This window comes from Sparus aurata, chromosome 6 (assembly GCF_900880675.1).
Source record: "Sparus aurata chromosome 6, fSpaAur1.1, whole genome shotgun sequence".
Classification (NCBI taxonomy): Eukaryota; Metazoa; Chordata; class Actinopteri; order Spariformes; family Sparidae; genus Sparus; species Sparus aurata.
The window spans coordinates 37,564,759-37,580,360 of NC_044192.1; the positions used below are offsets into that span (position 1 = coordinate 37,564,759).

Here is a 15,602-nt window from a genome sequence, read left to right on the forward strand (position 1 = left end):
AAATCTTAGCAAATCTGCTTCACCAGATTCTGTCATCTGAGTCTCATCCAAATGATGCTATGCCCTTATTGTTAAGTGCACATGCAGCACCACCCTTTTCCTCAGAGTCCCATCAAGATTAAAGATATATTCTACTATTCTAACATCAGTAAAAATGTGTTTATTGGTGTAGGATTCCATTACTCACAGTCAGGTGATTAAGAAAAATAAATTCCATATCTTGAAATAAGGACTTCTAACTGATAACTTTCCAAAATACGGTTTGTGGATAAAGAAGCGGAGTTGTAGCATGCACAGTGTCATTCTTTAACTAGCTGGGCATTTCATTTGCAGTATCTCTGAACTGGCAACTTCATTCAGGTTAAAGTTACATAAAACACCTGCATCAATGGCTTTTAACTCATCCAAACAAGACTGGAGCCAAAAACTAGAATCTTTGAACATTCTAATGGTGATATAAGATGCTTTATGCTGCTAAAAACCACAGTGTTAATGAGATTCATTTCCTTGGCCTGGCATAAGTATGCATTGATAAGACAATTAACAGGAGGGCCTTACAAAGGACTACCCAGGAATATGAATCAAAACTTGTTTGTTCAAAAGGGAGATTAAGATTTCTTTACGCTTTGGATGCAAAAATTCAAGTCAGTTTTCAATTATATTTGAGCAGCTTTCTATGAAAATGTGTTACATGATTACATTATAAGATTATACTGTTATACCTCTGTTGTACCAAAAACTTAGTAATAAGAATGATTAATTAATTAATAAAACAGAGCATCACACTGGAATCAGGCAATATCCAGACCAACAAACAATCTCAAATGAATAGTTCACTTTAAAAGGAAAGTAGTCTGAGCACTGGCCGTCACAACCAGCCACTACCACAAAGCACATGCACAAATAATCACAGAAAACCGATGAAAGGCAGATGCAATCTCTTGACATCAGAGATTGTTCAAGATCGCGGGCGTAGCCACGTCATGCCAAGGGCTGGTCAATGGAGGTGCCTGTGCAAGGCTTGAACAAACTAATGTGTTAAAGTTAAACTCTTGCCGTTAGCATCAAAAAGTGTCGATCCCCGAGTGCGCCCTATGATAATGATGGACAGCTCCTCAAGGGTTCTGGTTAGGTCGCACTCTGGGATCGACACTTTTTGTCTACCATGACGGCAGCGCGCAGAAGTTACAGCTGCTAACGTGAGTTGTTCTCAATGCTCGTGTTCATGTGTAGAGACCCTGGTGATACTACGAGCAAAGTTTCAAGTTGTGTCGAGCCTTCTTAGTGTTTTGAAAATAGCAATTTTGATGCTAGAGTAAGAGTGCCCCAGCACTCCATTGAAAATGAGCTTGCCCGAAAACAAAAACTACCGCAAATCTTAAAAGTGTCTCTTTCGTCATATTTATGCTTTTACACGAAGGTTTGACTCATATACATTCACAAATAAATCCTCTTTACCAGCCTGGACTTCCTGTCGCAGGAAGGAGTTATAACACTGTGTGGCTTAATAGATGGGCAGGCTGTTCTTCATCTTGCTTGCTTGCAGCTGGGCTGTGCCGTGATATAGCAGCGCTATCTGACCAAGCACCTCTGGAAGGTGCACTGCAGCTTCACCTCCAGGTCGGTCAGGTAGTTTATTAGCTCCTGTAATTTCTCATCACAATTGCTAACGTCATAGCTATTTAGGTGGCCTCTATCCTATATGGTGAGGTGAAGGAGACCAGCGATCGCGTCCTGCAGGCCTAGGTGGTGTGACTCATGAGGAGCTGGGGTTTTGTGTACTCTGACAAAAGGAAAATGCATCAGAGTAGACAAAATTGATTGTAGGGTAAACAAACACACACACTGTCTAGCTCTGTCCAAACTGAACTGTGATCAAGGCATGTTAGGTTGACAGACACTTTTCTGCAAATATTTGTTCAAGTCTCACAAGGTTACCTCCAGTTCAACATCCTGGACACAAGATGGCTATCTTTGCTCTCTCTCTCTATGTCCACCATTTTGGCTCTCCTACCCTCTTTTGTCACACACACACACACACGCACGCACACACACACACACACATACACACACCCACACCCACCCACCCGCACGCACGCACACACACACTCACACACACACACACACGCCCACCCACCCACCTACACACACACACACACACACACACAAATCTCCCAAATCCTGACATATGGAACCCCCTCTGAAACTTTGCTGTTGCATTCTGGAGGTGTTCTGGAGTTGATTTAAAGTAAAGAACTTGTGGGACCCGAATTTTGGGCCCCAAAAGTGAAGCAGGCCCCCTGAGATTGTCGGGCTAACTCCTTTTTGGCCCCACAGGTGATGGCATGTCAATGCACACACACACACACACATACACACACACACAGTTGTCTTAGTGTTTTAGTTACATGATTTCTGTTCATTCTGTTAGGACTGAGCATTCGGTCCAGGAGTGTGATAAATGAGTTACCTGTCCATCAATGTCTGCCCACGCACCAGGCACTTTGTCATTTCCTCTGATCCAGTTGTGGAGTGCCTCAGCTGACTGGTTCCAGTCAATCTGCCAACACACAGAGGGATCTGTTATAAAAATGTCTTCAGATTCAATTTTCAATTAAAGCTGAAAGCAGTGATGAACAGGCCCGTGTCTGGCAATTAATGCTCAACATTCATGTAGTGAGATAGAGAGGAGGGAGGAGATGCTTACTGTAAAACATACAGGAAGTTAGCTTAAAATACAACAAAACCACCAAACTAAACCACTTAACAGCAGCTTTATAAATTTTTTCATAAATGGATTATGAGTTGAAATAATTTCTCTATCTGGTTGTCCTTGTATATTACCTTGGAATTATCTTTCTTCTGAATACACTCATATGTTGCTCCCTCCTGTGGCTGGGTTATCCTGGGGGCCTTCCCCTCTGCAATCAGCCTCACGGCTTCCACCTGGAACCAGAACAATGCACTCCGAAAGTCAGTGAAGCCAAACATAAGCGTTATCTCTATGGACTTTGCCATCACAGTGGTTTTTGTGTTGGGAGGCAGATGGCCACAGGCAGTTGACAGTAGAACAGTAGTCCATTACATAATACACTCATTTCTCCACTTGTCTGTTTTTATTTAGCTACATGTTGTGATTGGTCAAGCCTTTCAAAGAAATTCCTCTTTGTTATTGTGTTAAGTTTTATTTAATCTTGCTGCTTAAAAGGACATGTCACTGGTTTTGTTTGATTTACTACAAATCACACAGAGTTGCTTTTAGAAGCCGTTTATTTCATGAACCACATTGTAATGTTTCTGATTTGGGATTCCATTAGAAGTGTCTTAAATGAGGGTAACTCATGTCAATTTGATTGTCAGTGCTGTACAAGCTCAGACTGATTTGAAAGGTCTGCTCTGTAATTCTACCCAATGGAAATGTAATGTTAATGTTCACTGCCATCAATCACACAATTCAATGGAGTATTAATATATGACTCATGAATGTAAAGCCATGGTATAAACAGATATAAAACTGTACAAGATGATTTCATTTGAAATTTAAGAGCTTACCATCAGTATAAGGTCAGTTAATCCTGTATTAATCAATACTTTGGTAGTTCAACTACCAAATGCTCTGCGAGTTCAATTCAATTAGAAATGTGATGAAATGTCTAGAAATCTAGAAGGTTTTAGATAGGCTAGGTGCTGATTAACATAACATAAATAAATAGAGTAATTACAGAACATGATTTAGGTTACAGTTGGGCCATTTTTGTTTTATCCTAATTGAATTTATGAACATTAAAACTGACCATGACATCATAACAGGGAGTACAGCCGTGACAAGCTATTTTAGCTCAAGTTAATGATGCATAGCATAGGCCAATTGGCTGGGCCAACTGACACAATAGTTGTTTAATGCAATGACACCCTTTTAAAAGCCTGTCTGAAATTATCTGACCCATATTATTCATTAGCCTATAATCGTGTTTCTGCCAGGCTTAACTCTTGTGCTTTTGTAGTAGTTGCTTTAGGCCTATTTAAAGTTGGTGCTTTGAGAGTAAATCATTACTTAGGCTACTTGATTCCCCTTCAGCAGTTAGATGAATGCTATGTGTTGGCCTGGTCTGACTCACATCTTTAAAGGAGTCATCACCTGGTTTTTTACATATCCAGTCCCTCTTGGATTGCTTTGGATCAATTCTTAAAACTTATTAGAATTATTATTTTTTTTTTTTAAATCAAACATAGAGCTTGTTCTGACACTTTTTCATACTGCGACTTTCTCACGCGAGATTATGTGCGAGGTTTTAACCGGTCCGGATGTGCATTGTATTAATATGTAATGAGGCGCGCGTTGATTGGCCGCAGGAAGAACAGAGCCGGAATGGGGGGCTAGTCTGCATGCACACAGACTCCAAACATAAACAGCCCCCTGTCATGGCGCACACACTAAATGACGAACCTTACGGAATTCAGGCATTTATGTACGAGCCGGAGTCGGAAACCGAACGGGAGAGTGAAGAGGCAGAGACGGTGGAAGAGACACGTTTACGGCAGGATGTCTTTGAATGGTAAATTCTTTTTTTTTCCTTCTTACTTTTCACACTCGTGTTTTACATGTAAGACCTGAGTTTTAATGCTGGCGGTCACGATGTATGGCGTGAAAATGACAGAGAAATAGGCAGATTCGGCGTGCTCACTCAGAAAGTCTGGCTGAGGACGGCTGTGAGCCGATGCATATGCAAGTAGCCTCCTGTGTTAACGTCACCACAGGAGCAGAGTCAAAATCTCGTGCTTTAGGAACGCGCACTATTGTGTGCTATTCCTGAAAAAGAGCCAAAGCGAAAAAAATAAGCCACTTTCAAACTCCAGCTTTTCAGGCAAGTTTCAACAGAGGTCCAACACCAATATGCATGATTTAATGAGAGAAATTGCGATTTCCGGGTGATGACTCCTTTAACAAAGTACTTAGGCCTATTTATTAGCTCACTCCTTGGTGCTCTATGATGGTAGCACCGAGGAACTTGTCCGGACGTATTCGTCACTTCCCACCTGCGTCGCTAGTCAAAGCAGGGTGACAACAGACACCCTGGACACGACTCAGGGGAGCGAGGCGAGCACATCGTTGCTAGGGCATTTGAACGGCAAGTTTATTTATAAAAAGAACGAAGACAGGACTATCAACAAGAACGCGGTGATTTGTAGCTTTTGCAAAAAAGAATTCTCCTATCACCGAAGCTGCTCCAGCTTGACTTATCATTTAAACGCTAAACACGTCGGGATTAAGAGTCTGCTTAAGTGTCTATTTGAGATTCAGCCTTAATTTATTTCTGAATTTTATTTATATAAGTGTATTTGTATTGCATGTCTGAATAATGCACCTGGCCTAATTGGTTTGCTGGGATGTGCTTGACCATTTTCTTTTAAATTTCATTTATGAAACGCACTTCACGAATAAAAATGTGGATTTCAGATCTTCTCTTCTTAGTGTATTCAATTGATTAGTCATCCAATACAATTTTGTAATGTCCTAGAATTCGAATTCTTTATTTGGGTACCTTTAGCAGATATGAGATTAAAATGCGATTAATTAGATTAATTAATTACAAATCCTGTAATTAATTAGATTAATTGTTTTAATCGCCTGACAGCCCTAGATATAAGATAACATTTGTGTAGTTTCACTACATATACAGCCAATCATCCACTCCCTTCCTCTACAAATTAATAATTTATTCTAATCTAGGAGGTAGTGATTAGCCAAAGGATGTAGCTGTATATAAATTACATGCTAGTTTAGTTTTCCTTTGAATGAAGTGTGTGTGTATGTGTGTGTGTGTGTGTGTGTATGTGTGTATGTGTGTGTGTGTGTGTGTGTGTGTGTGTGTGTGTGAGAAGTAACAGGTAGACAGCTAGCTAAAACAGTTAAATGTAAACTATTTTCTTTATGACTGAAACACTAGTCCAGATCTTCTGACAATAAATCTATTATGGGTATATTATGTATTATGGAATTAGGTATCTCACTGGTTGGTGGGTCACTTGGCGGTGGGCTGGTGGCAGCAAGGGGGGTGGGGAGTTGTACTCATAAAATTTCTTCAAGGTTGGCAGGTCTGCAATAGGTTAAAATGATAATGACACAGGGTGTCTGATATCACTTAATTTGTTTCGTAAAGAGTTGCATTTTTTTGCTTGGCCTCAAACACCACTACACAAAAACCGTTATGTTGCTATATGTGTGCAAGATGTGTGAACAGGCAATGTGAGCCTTGTCAGAAGGAGTGGGAAAAAATATTGATACGCCAATCTATCATATCACAAGAGGAATATCGTATAAGATTGAAAAATTATTTAGTGAGGCACGGTTGTATGCTTCCTTGAAGCATTTTACCTTTAAATTGTTCTGCTTCTGTCTTTAGCCAGTTTATGGCTGTTTTATACTGGAATGATAGCACATGAGGGATTGTAGTGTGTGTGTGTGTGTGTGTGTGTGTGTGTGTGTGTGTGTGTGTGTGTGTGTTAAAGAGGCACTGAGCTAAGACTATGCACTTTTTACACATTTTGTCATCTTAGATCATGTCAAAATCTGTGAAACTCTATAAAAACATAATTGTTTTTAGGGGTATTTTTATGTTCTTAAGTTCAAAGGACATCGTAATTTGTAGTAGTTGATTATCTTACTATGTATCAAATATCACAGAATCACTATATCATTATACTATTAATACATTGTAAAATGTGTGTTGATAGTAGTATATATAAAAGCTGATTTTTAAGTATCTATTTTTCTTTTAAGTTTATTTGGTGTGAAGGGAAACTAGCAAATTAGGAATTTCATTGCCTGGTGCAAACTATGTTTCCACTGTGTGTATGACAATAAACATCTTGAATCATGAATATGGAATAATGCTATCAATATCAAACATGTGAGTTTCAACAAATGTTTTCACCCACAATGTCTTTCCCCATCACTATACTTACTGTGCCCTTGACTCCCTCTGGGAAGAGGAATCTCTTGTATATTGTGTTTACGGTGTCATTGGGTTCAACATCACACTCCCTCTGAAGCAGGATTGGTCCGGTGTCCAGTCCATCATCAGCCCAGAACACAGTGAACCCGCCCTTTTTGTCACCATGGATCAGGGTCCTGTGTGTCGGAGACAGCAGCTAAACAACTGCATGTGTCACCATGTTTACCCCAACCTGATAAACATGTGTATCACTCACCAGTTGATGGCAGAGGCTCCCCTGTGGCGAGGCAGCAGGGAGGGGTGGTAGATAATGGAGCCGTGTTTCGGGTGGTCGATGACCTCCATGGGTATGAACTGGGAGCAGAAGGGCAGAACATTGAGCTCAGCACCAGTGGCCTTGTACTGAGCAACCACCTCAGGGATGGCCTTGCCCTTCACACGCCAGCGGGGGAACTTGAATACAGGAACACCATCCTTCTCCGCCTCAGTTGCTGTGTGACAAAATAATTATTATGCTCTTCAACTGTGCTGCACAAAAAGGTTTTCGTTTTATACACACATATATTTGTACATTTGTTGTCAGTGTAGTGTTAAATGTCTTCAAGGAACAGTTCACCCAAAAGTTAATTCCAGTCATGATCTCCTCCCATGTTGATAGAACGAGGAGAACTTATGCTTAAGTTTTGGAGTCTACAAAACATTTCTGGAGCACTCTGTCTGAAGGGTGACGCGAACACACTAATTAATGTCTTTTCAAATCAGTTTGGCGTCTTGGGTATAAGTAATGAAAGTACATCTACAGCTTTTTTAAGATTTCTTATTAAAGTTTTTCTTGCATAAAGTTTGACTACAGGTAATGGCAAAGGTACTTGGACACAAACAGTAATGATTATGCAACTTTTACAGGAGTTAAGGGGACCAAAGTGATAAAAACCGGTGGAGTGAGGAGTCCAAATTCCATCTGGCAGCTGTACAGAAACATATGACTTTTTTTTTTGAGACTTCAGTGACAGATTCAATTCTATTCTAACTGCTCCTACATGCCTTTTTGGCAAAGGTAAGGAGGTCCCAGTCAGAGTAGAGTGCTCACCCAGTGGGTCAGCCTTGCCATCCTTGTCAGGGATGGTGAAGACTCCGACAATAGTGTGGCTGTCCTTCCTCAGCTCCTTGTAAACCTCCTGGCCAAACAGACTCTGACCAATCACTGCAATTTTCATCCTCACAGCTTTCTGTGTTATGGAGAGGCAGAAACACACAGCAGGACCACCAGAAAAAAGTTTGTAAATGGAACAAGGAATCAGACTGTATGGGTTGTGTCAAACATGGGACAAAAGTGACATTTTATATAGCAAGAGGGTTTCCTGAGCTGTGTATATTTTTTATAGTATGAAGCAATGCAAATGCAAGTGTGCTTCACGCTTTCTCTGGCAAAAGGGTGCTTAAAGCTACAAGAGACCAGGAAGAGAATTCAACTCATTGACTTCAGCACACAATCATCAAAGGTGTGCGTCTGTTAGCTTTCTGTGTGTGCAGGTCTTTCATGATAAACTATGTGTGGTCTGCTGTTTTGAAAAGACTGAGAGGTCAAAAGTCACTCACGTGACCAAGTTTTGACAGACTGACTGAGTCCAAAGAGCAAACTGTGTGGTGGCTTCAGCAAGAAACAGTTTGAAGAAAGAACACCATGTGCTGAATATTTATTCATGTGTCCATTAGTATTTTTGGATAGAAAAACTTAACACTATCTATCAAGTTTAAGCACAAACTGACATAAGGAAGAGTAATCATATCGAACCACCAGCCCTCTGCAGCCATAATGTTGCACTGCAGTTTTAATAGTCTCCACAGCTGCTGCATAGAAACTATCTCTTAATATAAAGACAAATAATCTGTGTGCATGAATCTGTATGCAACCGATTAGCAGTCTGCTCTCTCACCTATAAGCATCATGCATCATGCAAGGAACTAGGAAAGAGAAGGAACAAACTAAAGTATGATCCTTACCCCTGCCTGTCTGCAGAACCAGCACTCCTCTTCTTGCCTAGAAAGAATGATCAGACAGAGACAGCTGCTTTAAATTTCCTCCCACAGATACACATGCAGGCGTCAGTTACATAACATGCAAATGGAGCAGGGTGATTGGACGGGATGGGCCGTGAGGCTTCAGGGGGCAGCCTATCAGCTGCCACTGTCTGTGAACAAGCCCAGCCACACAATAATGTCAACTCTGATTAATCACCGAAACATCCGAGTTAACACTGATTGTGTGGGTTTCCTGCCATGTTAGTTTACTTTTTTCAATGACCATTAAGAATGTCAACAGAGAGGAATGTGTGTGGAAGTGTTCAACATACATCCACAATTTACAAAAATAATCAAGTAAGCTCAGATAAAAAAAACATCTCTTGAATGATTTGATACCCAAAGAGACGTGATATTATAGAAATACTGCTGTTTATTTACTGTTGGCCTACTCCTATGCAACTTTGATAACAATGCCTACAATAATTTCTATGAAATTTTAATCAGTTGGTCAAACAATTGTTCAATTGAGAAAAAAAAAGAATATTCATCTTGAAGTCAATTAAAACTTGAAAAGAATGAAGTAAAACAATTATAAGTAAAGATAGAAAAGACAGACAGAGAAAGCAGTTGCTAATTGCTGATGACGATTTAGATGATTACGATGATGATAATGATGATGAATCGACATATACATAGTCATGCTATGCGGGGTCGAGGTGAAGTCTGAACAAGTGAGTCTTGAGTCAAAGAATTGGATCCTTCCCTTAATGCACTAGCCCGCTAACCGTGTGCTGTAGGCTTAGTCTTAATAGGGCCATAGGAATAACACAATTCAGGAAGAACAAGTGATCAACATTTCAGGCATCCCACTCTCAACCTGCCATGTCCTTGTTCTTCTGAAGGTCTTAGTTTTATTTAAGTTCAATCATAACTTCCAGCTCAAAGTTTGGTATCATACCAACCCCAGTCAAGCAGCTACATGCTTGTATGCTCAGCAGGATACATCAAGAAACCATTCAAGCCCAAGTCTGCTTTCATGCCAAACATATACAATTACACTCTTAACAGTTTTATTTATCAGCGGAAATAAGCCTGTCACAGGACCAACATCAAAGTTTTGTTGATTTTTACATCAAACCACATTTGTAAAATCTGCCGTCTTACATTCAAGACAGCACACATGATAAATAAAATTAAAGCAATAAAGAACACTGGATCATCATTTTTAGTAACCTTGGATGGGGAGTCCAGGGTTCGTACGGGTGCTTGAAATCCGTGAAAGTGCTTAAATTTCAATGTTGTGTTTTCAAGGTCTGTTAAGTGCTTGAAAGTGCTTGACATTATAACATCATTAAGGGAAGGATCCAATTCTTTGACTCAAGACTCACTTGTTCAGACTTCACCTCGACCCCGCATAGCATGACTATGTATATGTCGATTCATCATCATTATCATCATCGTAATCATCTAAATCTATGTCTTTCACAAAATTGAGATAGACTGGATAGTTTGCTTATTACAAGGAGAAATAAAAAAGTAAGAAAACCGTATGTGGAGATGTTTTCTCCTGGGCTCCGCTGAGCCTCTCTGCGACCTGCCAGTCTGTGTGTGACCCCGCCCTGCCCCCTTCAAAGAGAGACAGCAGGATATGACAAAATGCTGGGAGACTGCTGTTTTAACGAGCATTGGCTTGAGAATTTTAAGTACAAACAATGGTTAAGACGAGGACCGAATCAAAGACTGGCGTCATGCAAGGTCTCCAAAAAAGATTTGCAGATGTGTGCAATGGGAGAGTCTGCGTTCTCCAGTGGCATGAAATGTAAGTTCAGACTTTTTGAGTAACTTATGCCAATGCTGCACGTAAACACTTTGTTTAAGCTAACCGCTAACGTTAGCTAAACCACAACATCCATCCATCCATCCATTTTCGTCAGCTTATCCGGGGCCGGGTCGCGGGGGCAGCTGCCTGAGCAGGGACACCCAGACTTCCCTCTCCCCGGACACTGCCTCCAGCTCTTCCGGGAGGATCCCAAGGCGTTCCCAGGCCAACTGAGTGACATAGTCACACCAGCGTGTCCTGGGTCTTCCTCGGGGTTTCCCTCCGGCGGAACATGCCAGGAACACCTCCCGAGGGAGGCGTCCCGGGGCATCCGAAACAGATGCCCGAGCCACCTCAGCTGGCTCCTCTCGATGTGGAGGAGCAGCGGCTCTACTCCGAGCTCCTCCCGGGTGACAGAATTCTTCACCCTATCTCTAAAGGAGCGCCCTGCCACCCTGCGGAGGAAACTCATTTCGGCCGCTTGTATCCGGGATCTTATTCTTTCGGTCATGACCCAAAGTTCATGGCCATAGGTGAGGGTAGGAACGTAGATTGACTGGTAAATCGAGAGCTTCGCCTTTCGGCTCAGCTCTCTCTTCACCACGACAGACCGATACAACGACCGCATTACTGCGGCCGCTGCACCGATCCGCCTGTCAATCTCACGCTCCATCCTTCCCCCAAGATACTTAAACTCTTCCACTTGAGGCAGGAACTCTCCCCCAACCTGGAGGGAGCAAGCCACCTTTTTCCGGTCGAGAACCATGGCCTCGGATTTGGAGGTGCTGATTCTCATCCCAGCCGCTTCACACTCGGCTGGCAAACCGCCCCAGGACATGCTGGAGGTCCCGGCTCGAAGGAGCCAACAAGACGACATCATCCTTGAAAAGCAGAGATGAGATCCAGTGGCTCCCGAACCAGATCCCCTCCGGCCCGTGGCTGCGCCTAGAAATTCTGTCCATAAAAATAATGAACAGAACCGGTGACAAAGGGCAGCCCTGCCGGAGTCCAACATGCACTGGGAACAGGTCTGACTTACTGCCGGCAATGCGAACCAAGCCCCTGCTCCGGTCGTACAAGGACCGTACTGCCCTTAACAGAGGGCCTCTGACCCCGTACTCCTGGAGCACCTCCCACAGAATGCCACAAGGGACACGGTCGAATGCTTTTTCCAAGCCCACAAAACACATGTGGACTGGTTGGGCAAACTCCCATGAACCCTCGAGCACCCTGCGGAGGGTATAGAGCTGGTCCAGTGTTCCACGGCCAGGACGAAAACCGCATTGTTCCTCCTGGATCCAAGGTTCGACTATCGGCCAAATTCTCCTCTCCAGTACCCTGGAATAGACTTTCCCAGGGAGGCTGAGGAGTGTGATCACCTGATAGTTGGAACACACCCTCCGGTCCCCCTTTTTAAATAGGGTCCAGAGGCACTGTCCCCGACTGCCACGCGATGCTGCAGAGACGTGTCAGCCAAGACAGCCCCACAACATCCAGAGACTTGAGGTACTCAGGGCGGATCTCATCCACCCCCAGTGCTTTGCCACTGAGGAGCTTCCGGACTACCTCAGTGACTTCGGCTTGGGTGATGGATGGGTCAACCTCTGAGTCCCCAGCCTCTGCTTCCTCTATGGAAGGCGTGTCAGTGGGATTGAGGAGATCCTCGAAGTATTCCTTCCACCACCCGACGATGTCCCCAGTTGAGGTCAACAGCTCCCCACCTCCACTGTAAACAGTGTTGGTGGAGGTCTGCTTCCCCCTCCTGAGGCGCCGGATGGTTTGCCAGAATTTCTTCGAGGCCGACTGGTAGTCCTCCTCCATGGCCTCCCCGAACTCTTCCCAGACCCGAGTTTTTGCTTCTGCGACTGCCCGTGCTGCCGCACGCTTGGCCTGCCGGTGCCCGTCAGCTGCCTCAGGAGTCCCCCGGGCCAGCCAGGCTTGGTAGGACTCCTTCTTCAGCTTGACAGCAACCCTTACTTCCGGGGTCCACCACCGGGTTTGGGGATTGCCGCCGCAACAGGCACCGGAGACCTTACGGCCACAGCTCCGGACAGCCGCGTCAACAATGGAAGTGGAGAACACGGTCCATTCGGACTCAATGTCCCCAGCCTCCCTCGGGATCTGGTCAAAGCTCTCCCGGAGGTGGGAGTTAAAGATCTCCCTGGCAGAGGGTTCCGCCAGGCGTTCCCAGCAGACCCTCACAATACGTTTGGGTCTGCCAGGTCTGTCCAGCTTCCTCCCCCGCCAGCGGATCCAACTCACCTCCAAGTGGTGATCAGTTGACAGCCCAGCCCCTCTCTTCACCCAAGTGTCCGAGACATACGGCCGGAGGTCAGATGACACGACCACAAAGTCGATCATTGACCTCCGGCCTAGGGTGTCCTGGTGCCACGTGCACATATGGACACCCTTATGCTTGAACATGGTGTTTGTTATGGACAAACTGTGACTAGCACAGAAGTCCAGTAACAAAACACCACTCGGGTTCAGATCGGGGAGGCCGTTCCTCCCAATCACACCCCTCCAGGTAACACTGTCGCTGCCCACGTGGGCGTTGAAGTCCCCCAGTAGAACGACGAAGTCCCCGGTTGGAGCACTCTCCAGTACCCCTCCCAGGGACTCCAAGAAGGCCGGGTACTCTGCACCGCTGTTCGGCCCATAAGCCGAGACAACGGTGAGAGTCCTATCCCTGACCCGAAGGCGTAGGGAAGCGACCCTCTCGTTCACCGGGGAAAACTCCAACACATGGCGGCTGAGCTGAGGGGCTATAAGCAAGTCCACACCAGCTCGCCACCTCTCACCGCGGGCAACTCCAGAGTAGAGGAGAGTCCAGCCTCTCTCAAGGAGTTGGGTTCCAAAGCCCAGACTGTGCGTGGAGGTGAGCCCGACTATTTCTAGCCGGTACCGATCAACCCCCCGCACCAGCTCAGGCTCTTTCCCCCCCAGCGAGGTGACATTCCATGTCCCCATGGCTAGAGTCACCATCCGGGGATTGGGTCGCCGGGGCCCCCGCACACGACTGCCACCCATATCCCACTGCACCGGCCCCTTCTGAACCCTCCCGCGAGTGGTGAGCCCATGGGAGGGCGGGCCCACGTTGCTCGTTCATGAACCATGTTCGCGCCGTCACTCACGTTCGTGAACGTGATTCACGTTCACACTGATTCAGTGACAGCGCAAACTTTATTCACGTCCTCAACTGGTCGTTCCGAACGAGGAACGCCTTACAATCACGTACGCGCTGTCACTCACTCATGATTCGCGTCGCTGAGGACGTGATTCTCGTTCACGTACTGTGCCGAAAGTGGCGCTGTGTCACTCACTCACTCACTCAGGGCAGAGGAGTTGATTCACGTTCAGTGACCGTACTGCTAAAATTAGCGCTGTGTTGCTAACATCCGTGTAGCATCATGTTAATTGATTTTACTGTGCACAGAGGACACTTTCACCTTTTAATAATTTTAAAATTAAGACGAGGACCAGTGCTGCTTTGAGTATACCACTCAAAGCAGCACTGCGTCTCCCGCGAATGATTGTGTACTATAGTCTGTGAACGCACCGTCCCTCAGTAAGTGACCGTGAACCTCAGGGCTGAATCATGAACTGAATGACGGATCGTTTTGCTGCTTATCAGTTCAGGGAGTTGGAGAGCACTTGAACGATTCGGTGAATGAATCTTTTGAACGAATCATTTTAATGAACAGATTCTAGAGATTCAGTACAATAAAAGGAACTGCCGTTACCATCACTAGTGACCTCGTTAAGTTAGTGCCTGACTGTGTATGCAGTCTGTGGCCTGTGTGTGTATCGTCACACATGCAGCCTGGTAGCAATAGAAGGATGGCTGAGGAGAAGGTTGAATTTGATGCAGTTTGGACTGATGACATGTTCAATATTAATAACTTTGATGAATAAGCGAACAGCGCTCTGTGCAGCACACAGCATCTCTCCTGCTGTTGACAGGCTGTCAGCAGAGGAATCACTCACACTGGTTAACACCAGAGCTAAAGTGCCCGAGTCAGAAACTGACTGTTCAGTTTGTCTCTGTAATGTCACACCAGGCACTGACATCTGTCAGAGCTTTAAGTGTGAAAGGGGAATGTTCCCTTTTCTCCACTTCTCATGACTTATTTCTAATAAAGTAAGATGAGATGACAAGCCCAGATTTCTTACAGATAGGTGACACATTTTGACAGTGTTGGACAAGTTACTCCAAACACGTAATGCATTATTTATTACTTGTTACTGTCATTTCAGTAACTTTATTACACTATAATATTACTGTATTTGAATTGTAAGGCATGACACTACTATTGCATTACTTTTAAGTTACTTTCACCAAAATTCACAACCAGCAACACTGAAAACAACAGTTTTTGAAAGGTCTGGCCCTGCTGAACATGAATTGAAACATTTGGGGTGCACTACCTGTTTCAGTCCCATGAGAAGAGTTACATTGAAGAATCAATATGTGTCAAAACTTTTTGTATGTCAACACCTTGGTCGTTATTAATATAAGGGAAAGCATTTTCTAAAAGCTTATGTCCTCTAGATGTGATTAAACATGCATGATGCATAGACATGTCCCACCTTCCTCTATATATCAGGGACAGTACATATTCTTAGAATGCATCTACATTGTATTGAAAGTTTTTAAAACACACACATTGATTTTCAATATAGCCTACATCTGTTCATGGGGCAGAAAGTGGTCGTACATCCCAAAATGTTTGATGTTATCACTCAAATTCAGTATGGGCAGACCTTTCAAAAACAGCTGGTTGTGTGGTTGTGTGTGTGTG

At 44.1% G+C, this 15,602-nt stretch overlaps 1 protein-coding gene across 1 annotated transcript in view; it reads right to left on the minus strand.

Moving 5' to 3' along the window:
- Window positions 1-15,602, minus strand: part of aldh1l1 (aldehyde dehydrogenase 1 family, member L1) — a 66,154-nt gene that overhangs the window by 29,073 nt on the left and 21,479 nt on the right. The window contains exons 2-7 of the mRNA XM_030419652.1: window positions 8,961-8,997; window positions 8,047-8,185; window positions 7,213-7,447; window positions 6,967-7,132; window positions 2,845-2,946; window positions 2,471-2,560 (exon numbers count right to left, since the gene is read on the minus strand). Coding sequence (XP_030275512.1) covers window positions 2,471-2,560; window positions 2,845-2,946; window positions 6,967-7,132; window positions 7,213-7,447; window positions 8,047-8,173 — 720 coding nt within the window. The 5' untranslated portion in view covers window positions 8,174-8,185; window positions 8,961-8,997. The remainder of the gene's footprint in view (window positions 1-2,470; window positions 2,561-2,844; window positions 2,947-6,966; window positions 7,133-7,212; window positions 7,448-8,046; window positions 8,186-8,960; window positions 8,998-15,602) is intronic.